The 17,847-nt window shown below is 46.2% G+C and overlaps 1 protein-coding gene across 1 annotated transcript in view; it reads left to right on the forward strand.

Annotated features, from left to right (window-relative positions):
• LOC142591213 (uncharacterized) overlaps nt 1-17,847 on the forward strand; it is a 162,762-nt gene that overhangs the window by 97,107 nt on the left and 47,808 nt on the right. The window contains exon 4 of the mRNA XM_075703574.1: nt 12,713-12,859. Within this exon, the coding sequence (XP_075559689.1) occupies nt 12,713-12,859 (147 nt within the window). The remainder of the gene's footprint in view (nt 1-12,712; nt 12,860-17,847) is intronic.

The following is a 17,847-nucleotide window of genomic DNA, read 5'->3' on the forward strand; positions in this document are numbered from 1 at the left end:
CTTCTGGTGTGTGATGAATGCAACTCTTCAAAAGTGCCCTTTACGTTACCTGACGAGCGAATGGTGTATATTCCATTTTGACGAATGCGTTACTCCACGGTAATTCACAATTTAGTTGTATCAAGTTTCGCGTATGTGGCTTCCACTCGTGTTCCTTCGCACCAGTCCGAGTGTTAGCTGTGAATTTAGTGCGCCGGTTTTCAGGAACTTCAACGCTGCGGTTCGCGCCGCTCCCAGTGCCTGCTGCGAATTTAATGCCGTAAGGTTTTCAGGATTTTAACTACTGAACAAAGCTACCCTGCTTTGTCGACTATGGCTAGGGGTGGCTTTCACCAAGTCTTTCGCTTACCGAATTGGATGGGCCGACGACGCCACGTGTGAGGACTGTGGTAACGAGGAGACTTTTCAACACCTTCTTTGTGACTGTCCTCGATATAATTTGCAGCGACAATCACTCGCAACCGCGATAGCGCGCTTTGACCAAAGACCTCTCACAGAGGAAGTTATTTTAAAATACCGCCATCACAAGCCATCGCAACAGAGGGCGACGAGGGCACTGTTGCGGTTTTTGAGGGCGACAGAATTGGACAGGCGGCTGTAGCCTGAACAGATGTTGATAGTGCGGCAAGTGTCACTGTGCTGTGCGATGACAGTATTCGGTGCCAGTGACCGATTGTGATTGTGTGTCTACGCTCCTTCCTTTCCTTATCTCTACTTTGTTACTACTTTACCTCCCCCTCCCCTCTCTCCCCAGTGTAGGGTAGCCAACCGGATCTTTTTCTCTGGTTAACCTCCTTGCCTTTCCCCTTTCCTCTATCTCTCTCTCTCTCTCTAACTACTGAGCAACACACAATCGCTGATGCGCCCTTCGTCGACGCCGTTCCTTGTAAATTAACTGGCGCCACGATTCGGATGACTCTTGCTGCGTTCGCGCCGACGAAGAAAGGACGCCACCGTACCACGTGCGTGAATGGCGCAGCCTTTGCGGGCGGCAAATAGGCTCGAGTGCGTAATACCGGCGAATGAAGAAACGATTTGTTGTCGAGGTACAGTGTATTAGTAATGCATATAACAGAGGCACGTTAAGAAACTGGGAGTAACACAGAGAGTAATCTGTTATTTTTTAAGTGTGGGGGTTTAATAAATTTAACGCTGTGTGATCAAAGCTCGGATTCGGGAACTGACGACTTAAGCGAGCCTATCACGGTAGACGACATCGCTCAGACGAGTGCAGCGCACGGCACTGCTACGCATTTAGCACGGCCAAGCATTGATTACTAGTAGCGCGAATATGATTTGGCCATCACGTGCCCCAATGCAACTGAAAGAGCAAAGCGTATGCTCAAAATTGATAAGAATTCCATGCAGCTACAAGACCACTGGGGAATAATCAGCCCTATCTAATCGTGAATGCTGCGGAGCATGAATAGGAAGAATGAAACTTGTTCCACGTTATCAGCTGGCACGGCTCCACCGTCAGCCTCACACGTGCGATACCGAAATAATATTCCCCAGTTCATTAGAATATTTAACATTAAAGCGTTGTTTTTAATGAAAATCGTAAATGGGATCGATAACGAAATGGGATCAGCATACGAACATTCTCCAGCGAATGTTCCTTTAATATGGCGATCACAATCGGCTTACGTACACGAAATAGCGTTGCCAGCATAGGGTTTAGCATGCTTCTTCTCACATTCTGTTTGTTTTGCTTACCTTGTACGGCAGATGCCCAAGCAACACTTGCGTAGCCTGACAGGCTAGCTGGTTGAATATTCGAACTTTCAAGCAAATTTGCTTAGTTTACTTTCAAGAAAATGAAACATTCACTTTCATTCAGGATATTCTTCCCAGTCGACAATCCATGTTGTATTGGTAGTCTGACTGTAGCTGGAGATCCACTCGTACGCGTCTTCGGCCGTGCATAAGTCAGCACGGAAGCACTTGACGCTCGCTGGGCAGTTGCAACTGGCGTCCCGCTCGCACGTGAATGTCCTGGTGCCCGCCATGCCAGTCGGAACCACGTTGAAAATAGAAACGAATAGATTTGTGAAGCTCTCCACTGAAAATACAAACAACGCGGAAGGCACTGCTCTGTTCTGCAAGTATCGTTGATCCACTAGGAGCGCGTATGAAACAGGTGACGCCGAAACAAGGCAACAAGCATCCGCACTATCAAACAAAACGCGCGCGCGTGAAGCCGTCGGCGAAAACCACGTGCGCGCGTCAGCTGCTTAGTAGGGGGTTGCCAGAAGTAATGGGAAAAGCCGCGCAGGCAGCACGTGACCTCATGGCGAGGACCAATAGTGTGCAAGGCTGGCGGGGGGAGTTACGCCATAGAGAAAGGAATACAACAAGAGCGGACACTCCCGTAGAGCCCAGCGGCCGAATTGACTGCAGCGCACCACGCCGTGGATGTTAAAACCTGAAGCACCCTTCCGGTTTCGGTTTTGTGCGCGCGCGTTTTGAATACTAGCTGGTGCGCGCCACGCCGGCTCCGTTTTTTTCTTTTTTTGCTTTTGCAGCAAATGTCTATTTTTTATTTATTAAATATTTATTTGCAAATCATTTTATCAAGTAAAATTGATTGCGAACGATCTTCACAAGGCTCCATTGAATATGTGCCACGTGCAGTTTCATAAAGACGCAAGACACCTTGTGAAATGAGGCAAAATTAACGGTTATTTTATTCTTTTTAAATGCTCGTCGCGGGCTTTTTGTGCATTCATCCAGCGTTGTGGCACCAGTTAAGCAGCAGTAGTTTCCGCAGGAAGCTCCACCAGACGACGTGAGCTGAAAAAAAAATACAAGCGTTATTTTGGTATTAACATGTAAGAATAATGCCTGTAGAGGCGAAGCGTACGAAAGTGGCGAGTGGGCGGCATTACAAACAAAAGCAGTTCGTATTTACACACACGGCGTAGAAAATACCCGACTCATCCCAAGCAATACCGTACATACCACAAACACATTCTAATTCCAAGCAATCCACTCTCCCCAATACTTATTTCCTGCACTTTAATAGCACGAATGCGCGGGCAGCGGCGCGTTTCGCGAACTTGGCTACAACCGACGCGATAGTACGCTACGAATACACACAGGTGGCCTCAATACAGGCTCTCAACCAGAGCATGCTGGACGCTCGCAGAATTCCTTCTACTCGCACTCAAGACAAGATGCGTGGGTGCCGTTCAGAAGACAGAATTTTCGAGTTACTAGTTCCTGCCGTTTGAGCTCCTTGGCTTTTCTCTTGTGCGTTCTGCAGGCGCAAGCAACGCACTCCCGTGTTATCACTCTTGACGATTGCTCTTCGCGTTTTCGACAAGCGTGGGTACCGAAAGAAGGCTTAAATTGTTGCGGGGACATAAAAATTGCCACAAACTTGTCCCGGTAAGATTCAGAACGCGCCAAACTGACTTTGTCACCACGGCCGAGCTGCTTTTCGCTGCGTCACAACAGGCGCGGCGAGCGGGCCTCATAACATAAGAGTATCGAAAATGATTTTCAACAATGTTGGGCGTCAGAGAAAGAAAAGCGCCATGAACTTGTCAGTGCATTAAAGCGCGAAACCGCGCACCACGGCCGAGCTGATTTTCGCTAACCGAGTGACAGCGCCAGGCGCGCCCACTGCGCTCGAAAGGTAGCCCAAAAAGTAATGAAATTAGTTTCAATAATGTTGGCAGTCAGAGAAAGCGCCAAAACTTGCCGCAGTAAAATTCAGTACACGCGAAACTGCGTCACAGCACCCTGTGCGACTTGCGTGCCCAAAAACTACCGAAATTAGTTAAAATAATATTGGGGCTCATAGAAAGCGTCGCAAACATCTCCCAGTACGATTGATTAATTCAAATTAAGTGCTCCACGACAGCCACGCTGTTTTTCGTTAACTGCGTCACAAGTCTAGCCTAGGTGCCGGGCAGTAAGCCTAATTGCTTGAAGTGCGTCGCAGACTGTCGAACAACCTTTCTCACCTTGCCGTAGTCCAATGGTGCAGTGCTGCCATGTCGAAGTTCCGAATGAACGCAATAATTCGCCGGGAGGCCACCAAACCAGGCTAAATCCCAAAATAGAAAAACAGGCAGACGGGTGCCTGAACAGTCCAACGCTCAGATGCGCGGCCGGTCTATCGCTTCGGCGGTGCGTCTGACGAATGACGCAAACCTCTGGCTCGTCATTCGCCGGTTCACCTGTCGCTAGGCAACGGAAGTTAGCCGCAAAGTTTAATTTAATTTATACGCAGATATTTTTAATTTTTCCGGGAAAGAATAAAAAAAATTAAACAATTTCTGTTAATCTCATTTCACATACTTCGTTTTTTCGATGCTCGCGGCCCCAATTCGTCGATGTTACTACTATAGCATGACGTGTTTCCTGTTTCCAATTTTCGCCGAGTGTCCGCTCTTGTTCAATCCCTTTCTCTATGGTTACGCCATCCTCCTCAACCTCCTTTTTTTCTCACTCGCGTGTGTAATCATCCACGGAAAGCGCAATACGCCAACCGCCATCGGCTCAACCCCCTTTCTCCAGTCATGACAAGGCCATGCAAGGCTAGGCGCCGACGGATCTTACCCTCGTGTGTTCGGGTATGTGGTATCGTAGCATACCAAACGCCTGTTGATGCAGGCGCCGCTGCGAGGAACAGATAACTAACTAGCCATGTGTGCATTGTACACGTTTCATTAAATATAATCTCTGACTGGTGAGTCAATGCTGCTGCACTTAAGTGGTAAATGTTTTGTCAAGTACGGCCGAACGGTCGGCGGACGTAGCAGCCGAGTTCATAAGCGGAGTCAGTGCATGAACGCCGTCATGAACTTTCGCTCTTGTATATCTTCAGAAGGGACCAATAGTACATGTGGACACAGTACTTCCAAACAGCACGCAGCGGAGGTCGCCATATCAAGTATATATTTAGGAGAAAAGAAAATAGTACGTTGGTGGGCGTCAGAGTATGCTGAGGTCTTTATCCCTCACAATGGCGGCCAAAAACCCGCGTCGTCTCACTACCACAGAACAGTGTCTAGGTTTTGCAAGTATCCTAACAACGTTTTAATTATTACATAGCGGTGGTACTTCTCATACAAAGCCATTCGCAGAAAACTGATCTTTGCTCTGACTTTCTGTGTAACAGGAAATTTGTACTGTGTTGTCGCCCCACACAGCCTCTAGGAATAGTCATCTGTACATGTATTTGGGAGAAGGCAAGAACTCTAGCGGTACAACACGGGACGTAGGGCGCATTTCAAAGAGATCTAGATCAACGTTTTAACGCGATAGCGTTAAGGAGCTCGTGTCGCAGAAAAGCCGGTACTGTCGGTGTCGGTGGCGTTGGCCGTGAGCGATAAAGCCCATAAGGCACTTCATAAATAAAAAAACAAGTTACAAGATGGGCTGCGTGGGAATCGAACCAGGGTCCCCGAAGTGTGAGACGGAGACTCTACCACTCAGCCACGAGTTCGATGGTTCAAAGTAGGACAAAAGCGCCTCTAGAGATTGCTGTGTTCCCTTAGAAACGTGCCGTAGAAAGTTATACGGTGGTGTATATCGGTAATTATGAGCATGTAAAAAACATAAGTCGCAGTTACACGAGTAGCGAAGTACATTTCCACTACATTTCTTCTGCGCTCTGCGCACAGCAGAGCCATCTTGCGGCAAACACAAAGACCCCCTCCTCGCAATGTACGGCGCTGCCCCGACAGGTGGCGCGCCACTCGCCCGCGCGACGCGGCTCCTCTTTCCACTCACAGCGCGATTCCTAGGTGCAGCGTTCGATACGGGACGCCTCAGCGTGATCGCTGCGCCGTAGCGCGTCTGGTGAGAAAGCGTCCCCTGCGATGTGTGCCGTGCTGCTGGCGAGGAGCCATGCGTCTGCGTTGTGCTCCCAAGCGAGATAGAGGACGATCCCACCGAGGCGTCAGCCCCATGATTGCGGCCGCCTTCATGGCGCGTCGCGGCCCGGCTGTCCGTGCCGATTACGACGTTTGGCTCGCGTAGATAGTTACTCCCTCCGAGACACCGAGCTCTTTGGTTCGTTCCGCTTGCTCAGGTACACGTTTCGTCATTGTGTGACTCAAGAGCATGCCGAGCGAATGAGTGGGCGGTGCGAACGGGGTGCGATAACGCGATCACGTTCCACTCTTGAAGGCGAAGCTTAAGCGTCCTCCAGTTTTTTTGTCTACCACACAGTTATGACATGTGCAACCTGCTGATGGGTCCATCGTTATCTGTTCAGATATGCTCATGGATGTATTGTACAATGGTATCTTTTCCGCCAGTGCAAGTACCAGCAAACTAGCTAATATTACCCATATCGATTGACAAAGTAGTGCTTGTAAGCGTTTCCCTGTTTCGCCTCATAAACTTTTGTTTCCTACATAATAGACATCCTCTCACCAGTGGAAGCAGGCAGAAGTCACAATGACACCAAAACGAGACAAACCTCACATAATTCATTACCTATGATACATCTCAATTACATTGCGTGCTGCCAAACTCGTCGAACATATGGCCGACACGCGACTGACACCGTAGCTCGAAGAACAGGAATACCTTTCACACACAATGTGCGGCTTCCGAAAACACTTTTCAACATAAGATATCATCCTTCAACTCAAGAACTTCAACTCAACACTTGATCCGGATAGCACGACATGCATTCTTGGAGCGCAACATTCAGGCACACGCCTGGGGCAGAGGAGGACAAGGCAAAGAAAACGGCACGGCTCCAAGGCTTTCTGAACTATAGAGGCTTCCTACCGTAGGACAACAATCATCTGCTCAATAAATGTTTATTCAGGATCATCATCTAGATCACACATGCTCATTTAATGCCGACACATAAGTATCTATAAACACACCTGCCTTTTGTGCCGTAACGGAACATAATCAACGGATTCCTATTTATTTGAATTTCATTGAATTAGAAATTTCGTATGGTACCACTGGGTGTGCGGTCATTTTTGGTAAATCCTCTAGAATATGCGTGTCACTGGGACACAGCAGGCACGTCATCCTTAAACTCATCCTAAAGTGAAAAAAATAACTGGAGCTGTGTTCGCAAAATATCTTTCTGTGAATCGGAAAGGAAGTCCCACCCAAACTTGATCTAAGAACATGCAGACAGAACAAACACGACTGCGCACGTGAGCCCTTGAATGGTGAAGCGGATATCGCAAGCTGCAACAGGTTTAATGTGCTATGCGCTTGTTGTACGCGGCGAGAGTGCAGAAAAAGGAATCAGTGCTTTTAGTAATGCAATAAAGGGGGCCAGTTGATGAACGTTTACGGTTACATTACGCTCAGTTTTACAAAAACGATATTAAGGAAAGACAGGACGTGGACGTCCGTCCACGTCCTGTACCGTCCTGTCACGTACGTCCTGTCACGTCCATCCGTACGTCCTGTCACGTACGTGGACAGGACGTGGACGTCCGTCCACGTCCTGTCCTTCCTTAATATCGTGCTTGTAAAACTGAGCGCAATATAACCATGAATCAGTGCTTTCTTGAGCTAGCGACAAAGTTTTCGGTAATTACAGAAACAGTGGCTTCTCTGTCGACTAGTGCAAGGGCAACAATTCCGTCTACACATACTTCGATAACATTCGTCGGGGAAGAGCGAGGCCTTCTGTTGTTGGACACGAAAGCAGTTCTTGCCTCGAGAACCGCGGTGACTAGTTTTTATGTTTGGTAAGAGTAGGACAACAATGCATTGGGGAAAGCGAAAGGTGTCGTGGAGATGGCGAGCGGCGATCAAGGGCTGAGACACCGCCGTGTGGATCAGTTGTCTGTGACGATGTCGGATGCTACTCAGAAAGCAGTGAGAAGAACGGAACTGGAGCGACATAACAGCTCGGGGAAGCCAGAAGCGACGTCTACAGAAGCGTGCCACCTGACCAGGGATGCCGCAAATGAAACATATTTAGTGATTCTTGGGCGTGCGCCATTGTCCAGTGTTGTAACCTGATAGAAACCTGATAGAAAACGCGAGAGGAAGCCGACGAGATGGTATTATGAACGGCCGGGCTGCCAGGAATGTCGCGGCAGGGCCGGCGTAGGAGATAGGGCCACGCCGCGGCGGCGGTGCACGCGAGCACGAAATAGCCTCAGATACTTGCTCCTCTATTATTTTCCGCAAGGTTAGAGTCAACGATGGCGTAGCACATGCAACGGCAATGACAAGCGACAGCAGCCGGGCGACTTCGACTCACACTCATTGCAGTCGTTGACATTGCAGAGCAGGAGGCCTGACGTCAAGCTTGAAGCAGAGGCATCCTGAGTAGACAAACGCCGGCTCAGGAGACGTTGTCCGAGGAGTTGATCATAACTCTTACAAAGATCAGTGACTTCGAATATGTTTGTGCGTTTTTCGATAGGCGCATTTCAAAGGCCTCGTCTTCGATGCCTTTCAAGATATGACGGATATAATTGGGTCGGTTGTTGATGCAATGACGCTCTTACAAAGGTCGGTGACGTCTTCATTGTAGTTGGTGAAATTCTCTCCGGGCTGTTGGGAAGGTTCTAGAAGTGCTCTTTGGCACGAAGCTCCTGCACTATGGTAGACTGAAAACTTGCGTGAAGTTCGTCAAGGAGTCAGACCATGCGCGAAGTTCAAATTCGTGGTTCTTAAACCATACGCTTGCGAGGCCCGTAAAGTAGAGGACCGCGCTGTACAGTTTGTGAGTAGCCTAGCATTTGTTGTGGCCACTAACGCGTTAGTAGGATGAGAAGCAACCTCCGACGTCGCTTTCGTATGAACATTGGTGAAACCCATTGTCGCAGCGAGCCGGGACATACAAGGGTAGGGAATGCCGACGGTGGTGTTTGGCTCGCGTCGTCAGGCATGATGGGCGGCAAGTTCCGACTGCGGACTTCCAGGGTCCGGGAGAGCCTAACAACCTCCACCAAATATGTAACGCGGTTCTTTAATAACATAGCCAGAAGAATAAGCAGGCAGGCCTGTTGGTCGAGCATCAGGCACTGAGCGCGCGAGCTCTATCCTCGAGCGAGGCTTTCATAATGCGCGGATCTTCTTCGCTACGCTTCTTAGTTATGAAGGGTAGATACTTATGTATATTGGTTGCTGTGTGTCTTGCTGTGTGGCAGGTTGGAAGCGATGTGTGTCTTTATTCGCTTGTCACTGTCTCTCGGACTGCTGATGTTAAATATTTCTTATTTATATCAGAAAAGACCCTAGCAAAACGCGGGCGGTGACGCCGCCTTGAAGCACAATCGGGTGCTTGACGTGACATCGCCAACACTGACGGCGTTACTCGCTAGCTTTTTATTCACAAAGGTGGGCTAAATTATATTACAAAAGAGCCAAAGACTGCATAGTAGCAAGTTTCAACCTTTACTGAGCCATAGCGTCCCGAAAATGAAAATATATGTTTAAATAAGTGATGTCGGACTAACGTACTGGCGATAACGTTTACGCACAAAATCAGACATAAACGTTTCACTTTTATTTTTCCCTATGATAATCAAGCTCCTTTCGCGAGACTAACAACAATACGGGTATGAAATATCAAATTACTGCCGAACCCATATCGCGATGACCTCTGACAGTAATGCGATTAACATTCAGGCAACATTGTTCCTGAGCTGCCGTCGTCACACTGCCGCTGTTACATGATCACAATCATTTCACAATCGTCATGTCATTGTAAATATACTGTCGTCGCCCCATCGCCTCTGTCGCTCCACTGACGTCATTTCTTCTTCTTCATTACATCGTCGTCACTGCGTTGTCGTCTGCTCGTAGGCGACTTCAGCAAGCGAATGTCATAGCAAAGTGGGTAGATAACGGAGACAGTGCGCGTCACATACAGCCTGAAGTCTATGAATGACCACTACATATTCGAAATAAACGCAACTTCAACATTACCATGTGTTGCTACGTTAATATTGAGTGTTAATCGAATTACTGTCGACAGTCATCGTTAGATGCGTCGTGCCGTAACTTTTCTCGAAGATCGCGGTGTCGGCAGTGCCAGCCTGCTGCTGTCGCAGCAGAGGAGCTTATGTCTAGGCCTAATATTGTCTTCCTGTGCTCAAGTAAAATGGCAACCCAATTACGTGTATATTGTGCTTCAAATAAATCAAGTAAAATAAGTTGTTTTCATCATCTCTTCATACAAACCCCATACTAACTGAACTAAGAAACCTGTCACTTCGGATTTGAACAGTATGTGTTTTACAACAACGGCATGAAGTAAGTGTCTAGCTCTACTTGTGCATGGTTGTAAGAGCGCTTCTACTGCTATAAAGTCAGTGCAAATGAACACATTAACTTTTCGGCCTTAATCAGCAGTTTCTTCACATGTGGTACTTACGGAACCGGCAAACTAGAACCAGAAATATTGATCCAAGCTTGTCGAGGAAGGAACGATGCTCGAATTGCTGATGAAGCGTTTCAGTGTCATCATCATCGTCGTCATCATCATCAGCCTCGCTGCGCCCACTGCCGGGCAAAGGCCTCCCTCATGCTTCTCCAACTACTCCAGTCGTGCTAATTGGGGTAATGTTGTCCCTGCAAACTTCTTTATCTCATGAGCCCACCTAACTTTCTTACGCCGCCTGCTACGCACCCCTTCTCGAATAATCCACTCCGTAACCCTTAATGACCATCGGTTATCTTCCCTCCTCATTACATGCCATGCCCGTTCCCATTTCTTTTCCTTGATTTCAACTAAGACGTCATTTACTCGCGTTTGTTCCCTTAACCAATCTGTTCTCTTCTTATCCCCCCTTAACGGACACCCATCCTTCTTCTTTCCTCAATTTAAGTAGAACCCTTTTCGTAAGCCTCCAGGTTTCTACCCCGCACGTGAGTACTGATAAGACACAGCTGTTATAGACTTTTCTCTTGACGGATAATGACACTCTGTTGTTCATGATCTGAGAATGCCTGCCAAACGCACCCCAGTCCATTCTTATTCTTCTGAATATTTCAGTCTCATGATCCGGATCCGCGGTCATTATCTGCCCTAAATAGGTGTGTGCCCTTAACACTTCGAGTGCCTCGCTACCTATCGTAATCTGCTGTTCTCTTCCGAGACCGTTAAACATTACTTTAGTTTTCTGCAGATTAATTTCGAGACCCACCCTTCGGCTTTGCCTGTCCAGGTCAGTGAGCATGCATTGCAATTCGTTCCCTGAGTTACTAAGCGAAGTAATATCATCAGCGAATCGCAAGTTACTAAGGTATTCTCCATTTACTCTTATCCCCAATTCTTCCCAATCCAGGTCTCTGAATACCTCCTGTAAACACGCTGTGAATAGCATTGGAGAGATCGTATTCGCCGGCCTGACGCGCTCTTTATTCGGACTTTGTTGTTTTCTTTATGGAGGACTAGGGTGGCTGTGGAGCTGCTATAGATATCTTTCAGTATTTTCCATACGGCTCGTCTGCACCCTGATTCCGTAATGCCTGCATGATTGCTGAGGTTTCGACTGAATGAAACGCTTTCTGGTAATCACTGAAAGCTATATATAAGGGTTGGCTATATTCCGCACATTTCTGATATCCCCTGAATGATAGTGTGAATATGGTGTATTGTTGAGTAGCCTTTACAAAATCCTGCCTGGTGCTTTGGTTGACAGAAGTCTGAGGTGTTCCTGATTCTATTTGCGATTACCTTCGTAAATAGTTTGTAGGCAACGGACAGTAAGCTGACTGACCGGTCTATAATTTTTCAAGTCTTTGGCGTCCCCTTTCTTATGGATTAGGATTACGTTAGCGTTCTTCCAAGATTCCGGTACGCTCGAGGTCATGAGACATTGTGTATACAGGTTTTTCTAGAACAATCTGCCCACCATCCTTCAACAAATCTGCCGTTACCTGATTCTCTCCAGCTGTCCTCCAGCTGCCCCTTTGCATAGCTCCCAAGGCTTTCTTTATTTCTTCGGGCGTTACTTGTGAGATGTCGAATTCCTCTAGACTATTCCCTCTTCCATTATCGTCGTGGGTGCCACTGGTACTGTATAAATCTCTAAGAACTCGTCAGCCACTTGAGCTATCTTATCCTCATTCATAATAATATTGCCGGCTTTACCTCTTAACGCATACTTCTGATTTATTGCCGATTCCTAGTTTCTTCTTCACTGCTTTTAGGCTTCCTCCGTTCTTGAGAGCATGCTCATTTCTATGGTTAGTTTCAAGACACAGTCCATTCGATGTTGTCATGCAGCACAGTTATGTTTTCCGATATTATTCTTTGCTTTACACATTCTCTAAACACGAACGAACACGGTTCATGATAGTCGGACGGTGCGTTCAGGGGCACTTGCGATGGAAGTATGCGCGAATTGCTGGAGATGGCAAACTTGGCCACATGCCAAGTTTGTCAGCCACATGTAGAATAAATTCCATTTTATCTAACCTTGCTCTCTCTTAATGAGAGCGCACAATCGAGCAAGCTACCGAACCTCTACGTCCTATCACCAACTTGCACGCTCGTATTTGTCCTGGAGAAAGGAAGAATATGTTAAAATAGTGTGAACTTCCAGTATCTTCCAATGCATTTGAACACTACGCTGCAGCAAGCTGTCTTGGTGGAATCTTATTAAGCTCACTTTTACTTTGCGACGTCCAGTGGTTTTTTTGGTGATCTTTTTACGCACGCAATTTTAAGAAGATAATGAGCAACCGTATTAGGTTGATATGCCAGTGAAGTTGTGCTTCAAAGTGTCTTAATATTTGTATACACCAGTTTCTTACAGACAATAAGCACCTTTATCTGGTTGGTATGTCGGAAGAGATAAGATTTGGATCTCCTGTAAGATGTATGGAATCGAAATTCTCATGGAGTAGTGCTTCCATCGCTGCTCACGACGTATTTTATCAACAAAAAACACAAGTAAGTCCTTAACTTTATGCATCACGTGCAGTGTTTCTAGGGACTGGGTAAGCAGTAGGCGTGCAAATTGAAGTATATTTATTATTTTTGGTAAAACATTACGCGCACGAAATGGAATCCTACAAGTATTGTACGAAAATCCACATATAAGATTTTATTGCTGAATCATCGATAAGATTATGTAGAACTGAATGATAATCCACTCCTGAGAAGTAAATATGATAGCGATATTTACTCATAACCGGCATAGTTAACGATACGTAAAAGTGTGGAAGAGTATGTTTTCGGCTTCTAGCAGGCCCGTGTAATTAAGGTTGCCGCATAAAGCGGTAAACATTTACGAGGGGTGCAATCACCGGTAAAAAATAGCCGGCATGATTGATTTGAACTGCAATGCGTCTGCGCGACTGACACAGAATAGCCCTGTCAGCTGGTGCATCTTGTCATGAGATGACAAGTTTTTCCACCAGTGGAATGAGCACAGCGTCAAATAACTGATCGTATCATGCTGCCACCGTCTGCTTTCTGCTCTCAAGGTTTGAATTCTTCAGAATGCTGTTTGTAACGGGATAGTGCTAAAGGACCCGCGTCATCGAAAATCTGGTGTCTCCGTCGGCGGAGTTGCCTGTGATGGAAAATTGAAGTATATATTTAGGTATATGTATATGCCAGGCCTTGCTATATAACATGCGGTATATGCGGGTTATATTGCCATATCGTTCTATCACCAAAGGTGCTCATACCTTGTAATACATTCTTGACAAAGTTATTCCTCGGCATTTTGAGAATGACAGCCCACAAACAAAGTGACGAAACAAAACACCGACAGCGCGTGCCTTATGTTAAATCTTCTCAGACCTAAATATTACATGGGCAGAACAATAACAGAAATATGAAAATGATGCAGTTTGCTCTAATTTAATTATGTAATGCTGGGGGGGGGGGGTGCACTACCCCCTATGCTACGGCCTATGCAAGAGGCCGCGCTTCTACCAAAAAACTCGCCTTCGTGCATTTTTCGTACGCCGCCTGAACTTTCACGTAAAGATTACCATTACATAAGTGGCAGTTGCGGGGAAGCGTGAGAAGCAGTCAGGGATCTATAATTGCTCGCGCGTTCCTGTCTTAAAGGCAAAGCATAACCAGCCTTTAAAGTTTTACCGTTGGCATTGTTTCTCGCGCAATCTGCACTCACAAGCCTGAAGCACCATCATCTCTTTAAGCCAGTACAAATAAGTTAATTTTGATATACATGTCCCACTATCCTCACATCATAGATAACATGCAAAGCTCTCAATGAGTTGTGGCAAACCGTTACGAGACTGCTTATACAGCAGCCTCGTAACGGAGAAGAAGATGATGGCGTTCACTGTATTTTTACATTAGCGCACTCGAAAACAGGAACCCGTGGATACGAAAAAAATACGCAAGTCGCGTCCCCTGAGTGCTCCATGAAGGCCTACAAAATAAGTAATGAAGAATATGCCATGTTGCCGTAGTAGGTAACCACTTCTGTTAATCTGTGAAGTGTTGCACGTGCGGTTGGTGACCCCTTCACGAAAGGTGCGAGTCCTGCGTCTAATGAACTACATCAGGCGGACACCTTTTTATAAAGAACCCACTATAGCCCGTGAAACACGAGCAGCTATAACATTTCTAGATAATAATATAATTATTGGGAACGCATTGCTTAACCTCCGCATTTTGCGCCATAAGAAACAACAACAGGAGATGGTAGTTCTATTGTAGCGCTATTAAGGACTGGAAGAAACAAAACAGCATTTGCTCAAACCAGATATATTTGAAAAAAAGTTCGTAATGTGTATATGCGTGGCTCTATTTTTCTAAAAATGTTTCTTTCAATAACTAATTGGCGACTGACAAGGATTGCATACTGAACATGCCAGCATTTCTGTGCGGTAAAGCGCACAAATGGTAAGATTTTCTTTTAAGCTCACACTTGAGTTAATGCTGGAATGAGTGGAAGGAGAGTTTTACTCCACAATTCAGAAACAATTCCGTGTTTGTTTAGAATAATGTCATAGTCTACAGACACGAAGCATACGAATTGTGCGCTATGTTGTCGAAAGGTTGCATTTAGTCTATATATTTGCACCGAAGCTTCAGGAGCCGTCTGTTATCACCCTCACTTTATATAGCCTAACAAAATATTGTCAGAAAGTAGTCGCCAATTGAGCCAGTCACTAGTGTATGCTAGGTCTTTAAATTTGAATTTGCCATCAAAAAAGAAATGGCTCACATCTCTGTATCAGGCGACAAACACACGTGAAGCACGATACCCCATAAATAACCCCACAAAATCCCATCAATATATTGAAGAAACTCCGGTTCGCTGTTAAGGCAGGCGTTCTGACATTAGCGACGCTCGTAAAGTACATGGCGCATCCGCGCTCCTAATTACCGAAGCTATAGAGTACACCTCTAGCAACACCTCCAGAAAGTATCTTAGCTTTTGCACTTATCTTGGTTTATCTCGGGAGTACCATAAATGAACGAGAGGATCGCTAGAGTTTCAAGTTCAGTACTTCAAGGAGGATATGCCGTGTACTTAGATTTAGGTGCACGTTAAAGAGCCCCAGGTGGTAGAAATTTCCGGAGTCCCCCACTACGGCATGCCGCATAGTCAGAAAGCGGTTTTGGCATGTAAAACTCCATAATCCTTTAATCTAACCCGATATGAGAAGCATCACTTGCAACATCCTCTGAGTAACGAGGTGGCCTTGGACAACCTGAGCAAGATATGTGTCTGACCAAAACACACGACACATGAAAGATATCCTTCGCAGAGGATGTGCTCTTAATCTTACCTGATCTAATATGCATTAGAGCATACCACTAAACTACAATAGAAAACCTTGGTGCTGATTCAATTCTGCGACAGCATAGCCGTCAGAAAATAATTCAGGCAGAACCATTCTCACAATGACTGCCCACGTTATTGCCATAACATTGAATCAATGTAGCCACATACCGTATTTCCACCGCCTAAACACATCGCAATACCTCATGTATACGCAATACCCTCATGACCTCGAGCGTACCGGAATCTTGGAATAAGAATGGGAATCAGAAGAATAAGAATGGGCTGGGGTGCCTTTGGCAAGCATTTTAAGATCATGAGCAGCAGGTTGCAATTATCCCACAAGAGAAAAGTGTATAACAGCTGTGTCTTACTGGTACTCACCTACGGGGCAGAAACGTGGAGGCTCACGAAAAGGGTTCTGCTTAAATTGAGAACGACGTAACGAGCTATGGAAAGAAGAATGATGGGTGCAACGTTAAGGGAGGGGGGATAAGAAGAGAGCAGATTGGGTGAGGGAACAAACGCGAGTTAATGGCGTCTTAGTTAAAATTAAGAAAAAGAAAGGGGGGGGGGTATGGGCAGGGCATGTAATGAGGAGGGAAGATAACCGATGGTCATCAAAGGTTACGGACTCGATTCCAAGAGAAGGGAAGTGTAGCAGGGGGCGGCAGAAAGTTAGGCGGGCGGATGAGATAACAAAGTTTGCAGGGACAACATGACCACGATTAGCACATAACCACAGTACTTGGAGAAGTATGGGAGATTCCTTTGCCTTACAGTGGGCGTAGTGAGGCTGATGATGATGATATTGATGATGATGATGAAACTGATCATGTTTTGAGACAATATAAAATACAGTTCTTTTCCTCCAGTCGTCGAATGTTAGAATGAGGTGCCTGTTTCTGCTCGGAAAATAGCACTGCCTGATTTTGCAGAAGCATCTTATTGTTTTGTGTGACACGGTACAATATAACAACCAAGGTAATGTCTTTGTGTGCTGCTTCTTTATCCCGAAATAACTGCATTCGTGCATGTAATCGCATCCGTACTGCTGCAGTAGGCCATCAATATAGCTACGCGTCTGAAAATAACAAATAAATAGAATAGGCATGTACACAAATAAACGAACCATGCAATACTCTTGTATTACTGTCGCTCTGCGCCCGGCGGGGTTAGACAACAATCAGAAGCCTAGCCACGTCCTTATGTCCTGCATCGCAGCCAATACCTGTGCACTTTCTAATTTAATAAACTGAAAAACTGAAAAGAACAATTATGCAGCCGGATTTATCTCTTGTATTTCCCTCTGTACACGCAGCATCATGTAGCTGCTGCGCCACCAAATCCGCGCATGGTGCGTGTGTGAATACACATTTAGAAAATATTTCCTTAATATAGATCACACGAGTTCGTTTCCGCCAGCTCTGGATAAATATTTAAGGACTTTTTTGGCCACTCAATGGCAGCGCATACGCAGTGGCACATACCAAATGACCCAAGTTGGTCCTATGGTTTATTTTCATCCTGGTCCCTTCATCACAGCACCCATTAGGCCGCGTAATAACCAGTGACCCAAGTTGGCGAAGGAACGGTTAGAGAAAGAAAATTACGAAAGTACTCATCTCACGATGACTGGCGATGGTAATGCGATTTGAATTCCAGCAATGCAGTGGCACACCTTAAACACCATATTATTTCGTTGGCATTGTTAGGGTAATTCACGCACTCTCCAATGGTTATGTATGTTTACCTAACCATTTCCACACCGACCTGGGTCACTGGGTAGCCCATGGTCAAATTGGTAGCGCATGTTGCTAGTATGCTGAAAAAATAATATAGTTCGAAACCAACCGTCAAACCAACTTGGGTGGCTGAGCATGCGGAAATGTGTACATAGTCCTACTCTTCACAAGCCCCTTTCACGGCAGCATAGGTCACTGTAGTTGCCGGAATGGGTCGGTACCGCTGTTCAGTGAAACCCTCTGATGCCTACTTGAAGCATTAGGTACACTCTAAAAGAAGTTTACACCCTTTGGGGTATATTTCTGCCATGCTACAATAATCGTCATCTGCCTTGCTTGCGTTTCCTTTCTTGAAAACGCCGTGCCCTCTACTTTCCTGTCGGCAATGCTATGTCATGCTGATAACGCGCATGCCGTTCGTT

This window comes from Dermacentor variabilis, chromosome 8, assembly GCF_050947875.1.
Source record: "Dermacentor variabilis isolate Ectoservices chromosome 8, ASM5094787v1, whole genome shotgun sequence".
NCBI lineage: Eukaryota > Metazoa > Arthropoda > Arachnida > Ixodida > Ixodidae > Dermacentor > Dermacentor variabilis.